The 12,205-nt window shown below is 48.6% G+C and overlaps 1 protein-coding gene across 1 annotated transcript; it reads right to left on the bottom strand.

The window, feature by feature from the left end:
* Positions 1-1,729: 1,729 nt before the first annotated feature.
* On the bottom strand, positions 1,730-10,026 carry LOC120528539. Its single transcript, XM_039752720.1, has 9 exons — positions 9,962-10,026; positions 7,636-7,698; positions 5,446-5,478; positions 3,970-4,017; positions 3,671-3,739; positions 3,515-3,583; positions 3,302-3,340; positions 2,090-2,127; positions 1,730-1,928 (listed from the first exon to the last, which is right to left on the bottom strand). The coding sequence occupies exons 2-8, from the start codon at positions 7,687-7,689 to the stop codon at positions 2,113-2,115; spliced, it is 327 nt and encodes a 108-aa protein (XP_039608654.1). The 5' UTR covers positions 7,690-7,698; positions 9,962-10,026; the 3' UTR covers positions 1,730-1,928; positions 2,090-2,112.
* Positions 10,027-12,205: the final 2,179 nt, after the last annotated feature.

Raw genomic sequence — 12,205 nt, 5'->3', positions numbered from 1 at the left:
GTGGGAAGAACAAGCGGAACCCACGAAGCTCGACCTGGTGGGCCGTCAACATTGTGCACACAAGCCCACATCGACATGTCAAATGTCTTCATCACAGAAGGCCGACATATTACGTTGTCTGCTGTTGCTGCACTTTTGGGTATCAGCAATGGATCTGCTGCGCCCTCCAATAGTGTGCGATGACTTGGGGTGCTGCAAATTTTGCCCGAGATGGGCACCCAGACAGCAGAATGACCTGCACCAGCCAGCATCCATCGGATGGTTTCATTCGCTCTGTCCAAAGAAATCTCACTAGGGTTCAACATGTTAATTGGACCTCAGCTTCAGCTAAGTGTCACTCTTGGTCTCCTTGGTGGCTCACTCAAGGTATGCAGTAACCCGCCGGGGTGACAGGGGGCACTGTCACTGACTATGTCTTCTCCTTCTGTCCCCACAGCTTTGAGAAACCACCCACTGAGGGCACTTAGCCCCGCCCTTTCTAGTCCTCACAAGGTGCCCTTTGAGACCAAGGCCTGACTGACCCAGAGCCCCTCTCGGGAGGGCATTGGCGAAGCAGACTCCTCTTATTTGTTTTACTTTGCTGCCCTAGGTGCCACCAGAAGTGGAATTAAACAGAATGACCCAGTTGCCATCCCAGTTATTCTTTGGTTGTCATGGTCCGTTCTTCTATGCCTGGCAAGGTGTGGGTTCAAACTATCCATGAGCCACTAGGAGCCTGTTGTATCGTGCCATCTGCTGTCTCCTGGGTTTACCTCATAATCTACTAAAATGGCCTTTACTCTTTCATGTACCCTCATGCCCGCCTTCATGTCTTCTAATGGCTCCTCCGCCCAGCATATCACATGAACGTGACGATGAGCTCAGTGTTCTGCAGCGGCCTTCCCCAGTCACCAGTGACAAATCTACAGAGACCCCCTGATGAGATCATGTCAGCTTGGACCACAATTCCAACATCTTGATGAAGGAGGGAGGTTTGGAGGGCAAGAGGAGGTCCCACCCAGTCAGTCTTAGTAGTGGGGGCCAAACGACTTGCTCATCCAGTATAGATTTGTAGTTGAGGACAGCGCCCTCTGTTGGCCTGGCTTATAGTCATCAAATTTTGACATCTCGTCTGTCCAATCATCAATGAGGTGCCATGGACTAAAGCAGATTATGGTGGGGGAACAGGTTTGTAAGGTAAGGACTTGAAGAAGCAGTTGAGCAAGGGATGGGCATTGAGTGGGCCATGTGGTTTGTGTGTGTGTGTGGGGTCTTCACTGATGTTTGCCGTATTACTCCAAAACTAATCAAATTAAAATAAAAGGACTAGGCTTTGGCTCCCTGCCAAGGGGGTCGCTAACTTATAAAACTGTCTTCACATTTATGATGCTGAAGTTGGGGGTCAGTGCTGCTTGCCTAGGAGGGTCTCTCCCCCCCTCCCCCAGTATCCAAAATGTGAACCCCTTGAGTTACCGGAACAGCACCCCTTGATGGTGGGATGGCACAATGATGAATCAGTGCCCCTTAGTGTCTGGAGAACGCACCCCTTCGTTTTCATAAACGGTGCCCCCGATGAATCACGTTGTCACTTAATGGATTGGAGTGCAGAAGACTGAGGGATATCATGAGCCGGTGCCACTCAGGCCATGCAGCACATTGTGGAAGGCGCTATATAAAGAGGGGCCCGGGAATGAGCTGGCGCCCCCCCCCCCACATCAAAGCACAACACTTAAAAATAAAGAGAAGCAAATAGAATGCAACATGAAGTTTATTAGGATGAGTGACTGTCGTACATATACAGCTATACATATCTAATCATTGAGGAAAAAAACGAAAACACGTCGCCGCTGTCTGTAACTTCTGGGGACAACACGGTGAAAAGGGACACGGGGGGGTTGTTGTGGTCGTTCCAGGTTCTAAAAGGCTGGACTGCCGTTGTCATCGTTCCCCTGCAACATAAAGACAGGCGTTAAAGACCCCCTGCCATCCCAGCAGCACCATAGCAACCAAAGGAATCCTGGGAGTGTCACTAAGCAGTTTACTGCTCACATTAAAAAAACCCCAACGTGGACCCCAAACCCAAAGCCATGATGTCGTCTGCCGTACTTACGGTTTGTGCCGTATGCCGCTCCTCTAGTATGGGACCACCTGGAAAAGAACAAAGAGAACGTCTCAACATGGGAATTTCCCCTTGGGATTAATAAAGTATCTATCTATCTATCTATCTATCTATCTATCAACATTAAGGCCTCAGCCGAGGTGTCTTGTTCTCTTTGTTGAGGTCCCCTCAGGTGACTGCATTCTAGTGCCACCCCTCCATGACATTAATGCCCCCCCCCAGATCTTTGCCCCAGATGGACCACAAGTGTGTTTTAAATTGATGTCACATCGTGGTCCCTGTCTTTGATGATTTGCATAATGACGTGTGCCCCGATTGAGTGCCCCGACAACCTTCCTGTAAATGTCCGGGGAGCAGCTTTGGTTTTGGTGCTTTTTAATAAAACTCAGGTGGGACCACTTGGGAGAATGAATGAAGGTGCCATTAGTGGTGCCACCTGTCACTTTGTCATATACCTCCTAATGCCTCCAAGTGTTTTAGAGTATATTGTCACCTCTTATTTTGTCACAAGCCCCTCCCATGCCTACACATGTCCCAAATGCCACCTTATGTGTTAAGTTCCCAGTGTCCCCATGTGTTTTAGTATACTGTTACCTGTCACTTGTTTATAGGCCCCCTAATACCCCCAAGTGTCATAGAAGTGTCTTAGTTATCTGTCACTGCATCATAAGACCAGTGGTGTGTGTGTGTGTGTGCGTATATTTGTGTGTGGTGGGGGGGATTCAGAGGCTTAGGCATCACACCTTTCACATCCAGGACCCCCCCCCATGGCCCCCTCATGCCTTTTTTATCAGACATGTGTGTGAGACTCACCGTGTACCTTACAGTATGTGGTCTCCCACCAGTTTGTCACAAGCCCCTCATGTCTCCATGTGCCTCACAGTATAAAGTCACCTGTCACTTTGTCAAAAGCCTCCAACGACCCCACATGTCTTAGAGTTTACTGTCACCAGCCCACTTTGTCATGAGTCCCAAATGAATGCCCCAGGTGTTTTAGAGTATTGAGTCACCTGTCACTTTGTCATAAGCCCCCTAATGTTCTAATGTGTCTTACAATTTATAGTAACCCGTCAGTTTATCATAAGCCCCCAAGCGCCCCCACATCACTTACTGTAGGTCACCTGTCACCTGTCACTTTGTCATATGTCCTCTAATACCCCCAAGCTTCCTAATGCCCCCCACGTGGGTCTCGACTGCTCTTACCGGCTGCTGGACCTGCGGTGCGTATCCATAGGGGTACATCTGTTGAGAGACACAAAGACCCCATTAGAGCACAGAGACTCGGGCGCCAGCCATTCATTTCTTTCTTTACTTTCACCCGTCTGATATAAAGACGCCCAACATGCCAACAAATCTTTTTCGCTAGTTCTCCCCCCACTGGGTAACCTTTGCCCCCTTGCCCAGGTGCCAACGTACGATTTCAATGCTTGTCATCCCGGGATACTGCTGCATGAATGGGTTGGAGAAGCCAAAGGAGGGGACGATCTGCAAAAACAAATTTACAAAATGGTCAAACATGTCATGGTGGGGATCAGCAGCGAGTGGACAGGAGGATGGCGAGACCCTCCTTACCTCAACGTTCTGCCTCACGGGGAAGTTAGGATTTCCAAACCCATTGAGCCCAAATCCATAAGGCATGGTCTTCAAAACAAAAACAAAAGGGGACAACGTGAGAGACGGGCAGCCAAGGGTGGGGTCACCGGGTAAAGAGTCAGTGGTGGCTCATTGCACTGGTGCCACTAGCGGGCGACACTTTAGGTTCAGCCAATCATTGAAAACCTCAAAACTTGTACACAAATATAACCCGGACCCCCACCTTGACGTCTTTTCTATGTTTAACGTGTTATTGAAGGTTTTTGAACATGTCTTACTATTTCAATGCTTGCTGGTCTCGTCATGGCTGCTCGTTGAGCTACGGGCTGAAAGGAGAAGACAACAGCATTCATTATTAGCAGTTCCTTCATGAAACAGGAGAAGTTTTGAAATCTAACTTTACAATTAACTTGTGAAATGCTGAATAGAGCAGAGATCCGCCCGGATGAAGGCCAAGCAGGGAATGCTGCGCTATAAAAGTGCTGTACACTCCCAGGCCACTAGGTGGCAGCAGCAGGACTCAGCGATCCTCCTAAGCATTGCAGTTTTTGGTGTGACCCTGAGGTGCGTCCCCTCAAACTGGAATTGCACTCGATTTGCTCCCAGGTAACACCTCCCCACCCCCCCACCTCTCCAGTCAGACCAGTGTGGAGCCGAGGGGGCCATCACATCTGTCGCTGGGGAGGTTAGCCCTGTTGTGTTCAGACCGACCCCGATGTCCTCATCGTCTGTCACCCTCCCTTTATTTATTTGACTCTTTAACTGGGACTGTTAAAGTGACTTTCTGGGTTCGGGTCATTTAACTGGGTGGGGAGGGTCCTGCAGGTTTGTTTAAAATGACTTGGAAAACACATTAAGAATAGAAGGGGGAGGGACGAGCACAGGGAGCAAACACAAAGCATGGCGAGTAGCAGGGAGGTAACAGCAAGTCCCGCGTCACCGGGGGGTCTGAGGCTGCAGATTTTTCTAAATCTTCCCGTTAAGGCCATGTTAAGATTGTGTGCTCTCTATGAAGGCATTTGACACGGCTGGGCACGGAGCGATCAGTCAGGACATCCGAAAGGAAGATGATGAGGTCACCTACAGTACATCTGTGACACTAGCCAAGGCCATCTTAACAGCATCATAGGACCCCCGGGCAAAGAAGAGCACTGGGACCCCTGTTCTGACAACAAACCAGAAACATACATAGGCGACAGAAAAAAACGTGGGCCCCTGTGCTCGTGGGGCAACTGCCCAGTATGCCCATGCGTTAAGACGGCTCTGGCACCAGCCATAACCCAGCTAGTTTGACTGACCTATCAAAGCCAGGGGGAGGCCATCAGCCATCACAGCAACACAAGGACTCTCTGAAGAGACACAGAAGGAGCCCAGCCTTGATCTCAGGTCACTGGAGAGCACCCATGTCTCACCACCATATAGGGACCACCAGGATTCTAAAGGCTTGGACTTTCATCCTCTTGCAGAAATAACAGGAGCGCCACACACCCCTTTCCAGCCAGCGCCCTCTAGTGGTGGGATGGAGTAAACGGGTTACCTTTTCTGAGCCTGGTGCTCCCCCTGTTGGATTCTGTTCTGGGGTGCCAGTCTGACTCACTGCCTGATGACTGACCCCATCCAGCCTAGTCTGGACCCCATTAACCCCCATCCATCCTCGTGTGCCTGCTCTACAAATGGCATTTCATTTTTCAGGAATGATGTGTAGAGTTAGAGGACTCCAAAAACGGCGCCCGTCCCAGAGTTTAAAGGCTTACCCGCTGCTGTTCGTAATTATTGAAGGAGTTCAGCTGCAAGAGAAGAGAAGAGGAGAGACGTTAAGGAGGGCACGGGGGCTCCGTTTCAGAAAAGGTCCAGTTTATTACACCCTGGTGCTCAGATTAAAGGAACCCTAATTCAAAAGTACATGAAGATGGTTGCATGTGGACGCTCTATATATCAAACTGTGCCCTGATGCCCTGTCCTGGCATTGCTCCTGCTTTGTACCCATTAATTGTTCCAGCTGCCCTGGAACCCTGCCCTGGATTAGCGGGTTAGGAAGACAGATGGCTGGTTATTTATACCACCAAAATGTCCTCACAAGATCAGGTCAGGGAAGAGTAACTGGTCCAACTGGGGGACTTGCACACCATCAGCGGGCACCTGCCTTGAACATACACAGACGGTCCTTCAGCACGGGGTCTGGAGCTTAGGATGGGCCAAATGGAGGTCCCCAGGGAGGTGAGGCTGTGTGGATTTGGCCCAAGTGTCACTTTGGGTGCAGTCAGTCAGGTTACGTCAAGTTAGGGAGCAGGCACTGGTACAGCATGTTGTGGTGCCCACCACATGACGAAACAGCTTGGGATCCTGGTTGGCAACCCCACCCCAGGAAGACACGCGGTCCAGTCTCACCTGCTCTCTGCCTCACCCAGGTGTTACGTGGGTGTCCCCTTAGCCTGTTCCAGCAACTCGGGGAGGGTCCTGGGAGCCGGATCACCCTCGGGTAATCACGCCACATGGCCGTAGTGCCAAAACTGATGCTCCCTCACCAGACCAGTGATACTTGAAGACCCTCTGAAGAGACACACATGAAGGAGTCCAGTCTTCGTCTCAGGTCACTGGACAGCGTCCATGTCTCACAAACAGGGAGACTTGGGACTCTTGCATAGATATTAGGAGCACCACACGTCCCTTTTCAGTGACCTCATGACCCCCCATGGTCTCCCAATCCGTCTACTGACTTCAAAGGAAGAGTCGCCCAGTGTCACGGCCGAGGTCAGTAAACCTCTCGATGACGAGGTCGACACTCTCTCCGCAGACAGACACACTGCTGATGGCCGTGCCCAAGAGGTCATTAAAGGCCTGGCTCTCTGTTTTTATCAGGGCCCTCGCAAGCCCAGACCCTCAGACCCCTCAGTCTCTCTTTGTATGTCTGGTCATCTAAATGAGTATCAAAGCTTCTGGAAGACCTGGAATCTCCATCAACGACTAAGGTCCTGGAAGACCAAGTGGAGTTTACAGGTCCAGTTCTCTGGGTTTGTGTGCCAGGAATGGTGACTCTCTGTCTTTGAGGGAGGACAGACGTACTTTATGTGAACGGGCTTATGAGGGGTGTGAGGACTACGGGACAGATGATGGAGCAGCTCTAGAGGCCCTTTGACTGGACAGGTCAGCAGGGCCAGCTTCACTCAGCCCTAAAGAGCATCCATCGGTGTTCATTGTGTGCTTCATGTCTGTCTTGAACTGAGAGCATGAAAGAGTTCCAAAGAGCACCACTAGAGGGGGATGTCAGTGTCAAACCCCGGCTGGTAATAAAGCCAAATAAGGGCAAATCTTTAAAACATAAAAGATGGATTCTTCACAAAAGGCATTCCAAATGCAATGAAGCACAAAGACAAAAATCACGAAGGCAACTCAAATCAAACGAGTTCCAAAATGAATTCCAAAAAGGAAAGTTAAAAAGCAGAGCAAAAAGTCGAAACACCAGAGCTCTGGTAATTCACAGAAATCCTCCTAAACACAAATGTGCTCCCAGTGAACTGCCAGGAGACCCGCCGGATTTATAGGGCAGTGGGCAGTGCCTGGTGGTGACTGGCAGGTAGGCCAGCCTCTTGGGGGACCACCCACAAAACATAACAAAGGCAGTTTATACATCAACAGAACCAAAACTAAAGAAAGATGTGCAAGATTAACATCAAAAGAATGAAAAATGAACAAAAGAGACAAAAAAGACGAATGTGAACCCCCTGGCTGAGACCTGATGGCTTCGTACAAATCGGGCCTGCACGGCGCCAGTGTACACCAGTCGATGTCAAGTTCACAGGGTGGGCAGGACTGGTGCAAATCAAAGGATAAGTGAGTGACATGAGTAGCAGGAAATAAACAGGCAAGGCAAGGAGGAGCCCACCCTGCCCACTGCCCATACCACCACCACCCCACCAGCACCCACAGAATTTTCCTCAACTTACTGGCAAGGCAAAGGCTGTCCCAACAAGGCACAGGAGGAGGGCTGCGGAGTACATGATGTCAACCTGAGGGACACAAAAAACAGACAAAGACTTCTGAAACTGCAATCTGGAAAAGAAAAGAAGAAGAAGGAGGAGGAGGAGGAGGAGGAGGAGGAGCAACACTGTGGATTTGTGGAAAACGAGCTCTCTGACTTTGTGGCAACCAGCCTTACTAAATCTCAATTTTATATAGCACCTTTCACTTGAGTGACATCCATTAATGGGAACAAAACAACTTTAAAAATAAATTAGGTAGTAAGGATTCTTCTATAGGGTGGCACGCTGGCGCTGTGCTTTGTGTGTGTGTGCGCCCTGTGGTGGGCTGGCACCCTGCCCGGGGTTTATTTCCTGCCTTGCACCCTGTGTTGGCTGGGATTGGCTCCAGCAGACCCCTGTGACCCTGTAGTTAGGATATAGCACATTGGATAATGGATGGACGGATGATTCTTCTATATAGTGCCCTTCATAGAGGATGCCATCAATTATTAGGAATGAAGCAACTTCTAAATAAAACCATCTGCTAAGAATTCATTTGAATAGCACCGCCGTCAATAAACGGGAAGGAAACGACTCTGAAGGGACAAATTAGGGACACTGATTGTTCTTTTCTATTGTGCCCTTCATTGTCACTGCCATCCATTCATATGAATGAAACAGCCGAGAGGTGACTGATTATTCACTTCGAGAGCACCCATCACATCAAGAGGCTTCAATTAATGGGAATGAAATAACTCAAATGAAATAATAATATACTAATGACTCTTTAATACAGTGCCCTTCATTGTGGCTACCATGAATCAATGGAAAAGAAAATGCCGTATAAAAAAACGTTCTTTTGAAAAGCACCGCTCAAAGTAAATACGTTCAATAAGTGAAATAAAGCAGCGCGTTAAGTATTCAGTATACAGCACCTTCTGCATTGAGCATCATCAAATAATGGGAAGGAAACAGTGCCGGAATTACACTCTGGACTAATCATGCTTTTATGTAGTGCCTTTCACGGTGCATGAGGGAATGAGAGAAATGTGTAACTACAGCAATCATTCAGTCAGTCAGTCATTTAATTACAATACGCTCTATACTGAATTATGTGATAGTTACAATACATTACATGTATAATAGCTGGACATCTGAGATGGGCTGAGATCTAAATAACCAACAGTGCTAACGTTTGGAAGGCACCATCTAATGGAGTCTATTTTCTAATGCTTGTAGTAATAAAATGCATCACATTTTTCATTCCAACAGATGGTGCACCACCAAGCTTAGCACTGCATTGGCAAATTCCATATCAAAAGGCATATAACAGAAACATAGATAGATAGATAGATAGATAGATAGATAGATAGATAGATAGATAGATAGATAGGAAAGGTGCTATATGATAGATAATGAAAGGCACTATATGATTGATAGATAGATAGATAGATAGATAGATAGACAGATAGATATGAAAGGCACTATAAATAGATAGATAGATAGATAGATAGATAGATAGATAGATAGATAGATAGATAGATAGATAGATAGAAAGGCACTATTAAACAGACAGCTAGTTGTTTTCTGCCATGTGTATTTTTGTGTGCCGTTTGTTGCTCGTGTATTTTTTGTCACGTAACGATTTCATTGTCCCAAGGACGCCTGTCAACTCATCTGTTTGGAGTCTGCATGTTCTCTCCGTGTTCCTGTCAGTTTTCCTCTGATAGACATTTATGTTTAGTTAATTGGTGACTCGGAGGTGGCCCTAAATGAGTTAGTAGGCCCTGTGATGGACTGGCATCCTGTCCTGTGTTGGCACAGCCCACACTGCCAGGGTAGGCTCTTGTCACCCCTGACCCAGAGTTGGATTAGGCAGGTGACACGGGTTGCAGTGTTTGAGGTCCTTTTTATGTTTGTAGTTTAAGAAGATCTAAAGAGTAGAATTCTGTGTCTGTGTGCCCCCTGCCCCCTGCTGGCCTGGTTCTTGCCATAAAGGTTCAGTTCCCTGCCCACCTTAATAGGGTATGAAGGTCGTGTTGTCCCCCTCAATGCTGTTGCCGTTTAACCCTTCATTGACTGACTGGTCCAGCCTTACTTTAGCAGCAGTACAAGTCAAGATGTTGCTTTTTATTGCAGACGATGCGTAGTTTTTTGTTTTTCGTTAATAAATGGCACCGACCCGCTTTGAGTTCCTTTGACCCAAATCAGCACACCATCAAACCGAGAGTTCAGATTAGCACAGAAGATGAAGAAGAAGTGCCTGCTGCATTTTATCTACGAGTAAAAGCTGTAAGAGGGCACCGTTTACCTTGATGGCTCCCGTTGACGGCTTCTGCTCTGGATGCTTCAAGCTGCTGGCTCTCCCTGGCGAGATGGCCGATATTTAAAGCTCTCCGGCTGGATGCAGGAGGTGGGCGGCTGCATGCCCTCTAATTGTAGTTTGACCTAAGGTGTGGATTAAAGGGAACGGCAGTCTAGAATTAGACAACGCTTAGCAAAGGAGAACACAAGCCGCCGGTCGCACGTGGTAGTTTGCTCATGAAAGGTGTGAGCCGCACACGCCAGCGCAGCCAGCCCTGGCATCTCCACTTGAGTGGCAGGGCACCATTGCTGATGGCGCCTCGTGGAGTCAGAACCTGACATTAGCAGAGATGTTGTGTCTAAGAGGCTCGAGGAGCGGGACGGTTCTCGTTCTCCTCCACGTGTGCTAATTGCCTTCCTTTCTCTTCCGCCATCTCTAAACGACCTCCTTGATTTTTCAGTTTGTAATTTTGAAAGCAGATTAGAAATTACAACGTCTAGAATTAGAAGAGTTCAGCAAAAGCAAGGAGCTCGGATCAAGGACCACGAAATTAAAGTGAAAGTGGACCCAACTCGGGGTCTTGGCAGGGGGTTTAGAGCCGGTCCATAACAGGGTCAGTTCAGAAGACAGCGGACCACCTGATGGAATACGGGTGGGGTGTGCTGTGGGGTCGCTAATGGATGGATGTGTACGTAGTGCCCTATGCCCACCAGCCTGGGCACCGAGGCCAGCCAGTTTATAAAGATGGTCTCAGGTTCACGAGGTGGCACTCCTCCGCCATTTTCTAAATCCAGAGGTGGCACAGAGGCAGCAGCTTCGGCCACATGGCAAGGACCACCCTGGATGGGACGCCACTCCATTACTGGACACCCAACCACACTTCAGTTTGAAAACCATTGAGCTGAATGAGCACAAGACAGTGAAGTGCTGGTTGGGCACGGGACCCCAATACAAACTGGGAGAAATTCTCACCTATCACATTCACCGCAGTGTCACACATCAGGAAGCCACCTTTGTTATTTGTCACCAAATGGGCAGGATGGGGAGTTGGAGATCCGTTACCTTCTGACACAATGCAACTTGTGACAGTCCAACTGGGGAGATGGAAATTAAGGAGAGGAACGAATGGTGGGCTTTCGTTGGGTGAGTGGAAGGATGTGGCAGTCGGCCATGAATGAGGGGATTCGAGTAGAACTTTACTGGACACCAGTTCACACTGGCATTTGTCGTAAGCTGCTATCCATTTGTGAATGGCTGTCTCTCTGTGTCCTCCAGACAACTTCAGTGCCCTCCATAATGTTTGGCACAGAGACCCCCTTTCTCCTTGACTTACGCCTCCCTAAATCAACAGAAATCATGGTGATTAAACCGCACCATGCACTCTTTCATTTAAGGGAGATCAGCACACATTTTGGTCAAAATATCTTTACTGGCCTTCCCCTATTTCTGGGTTGGCATCGTAATGTTTGGCACACAGCTATGGCAGGTCTGCTAAAGCCAATGTGTTTAGGACTTGGCATGCAATGACTGCTTGTAGTCTGCAATTCACAGACATCACCATGTGCTGAGGGTCTTCTCTGCCAAGCCTCTCATGTGGCCATCTTCAGCTCCTGCTTGTCTCGGGGGGGCTTGTCCCCTTCAGTTGTCTCTTAATTGGCACAGTTGGGTGACTGGATTGGCCATTCAAGAATTTTCCATTTTATGGCTTCGAAAAACTCCTGTGTCACCTTACTGGAAGGTTTGGATCATCCAATGAGTTTGGTGGCATCTGCTGGCACTTGAGCAGATCAGAATTCATTGGGCCGCTGCCATCACCAGTTCTATCATCAATGAAGAGATGTGTGCCAGGACCTGTGCCAGTCATACATGCCCAAGCCAAAACACACCCAGCACCGCCATGTTTAACAGATGAGAGGGTCTGCTTTGGATCTCGGGCAGCTCCTTCTCGTCTCCTTTTTCACAAATTGGCCATCCTGTTTGTTTGGTTTGTGTGTCCTCCTCTGTGTTTGTCTTCATGATAGGCGTCTCTGACACGTCCATGTCTGCCCCCTGACGACTGTTTCTGATCTTTTCCATGGGCATTGGGGGCCTTTTCCTTACCATGGTCAGAATTCTTCTGTCATCACCAGTCCCTTTGTAATTAATGAGCTCCCCAGTGCCATCTTTCTTCATTGTGATATCTCAGACAGTTGATTGAGGCCATCCAGTATGCTGCAGTGGTGAAGGCTTTGGACTTTGGACCCGTGTCAC

The sequence above is a fragment of the Polypterus senegalus genome, chromosome 4, assembly GCF_016835505.1.
Source record: "Polypterus senegalus isolate Bchr_013 chromosome 4, ASM1683550v1, whole genome shotgun sequence".
In the NCBI taxonomy this organism is placed as follows: Eukaryota; Metazoa; Chordata; class Cladistia; order Polypteriformes; family Polypteridae; genus Polypterus; species Polypterus senegalus.
The sequence above is the reverse complement of the archived record's forward strand: the minus strand, read 5'-3'. Positions and strand labels throughout refer to the sequence as shown.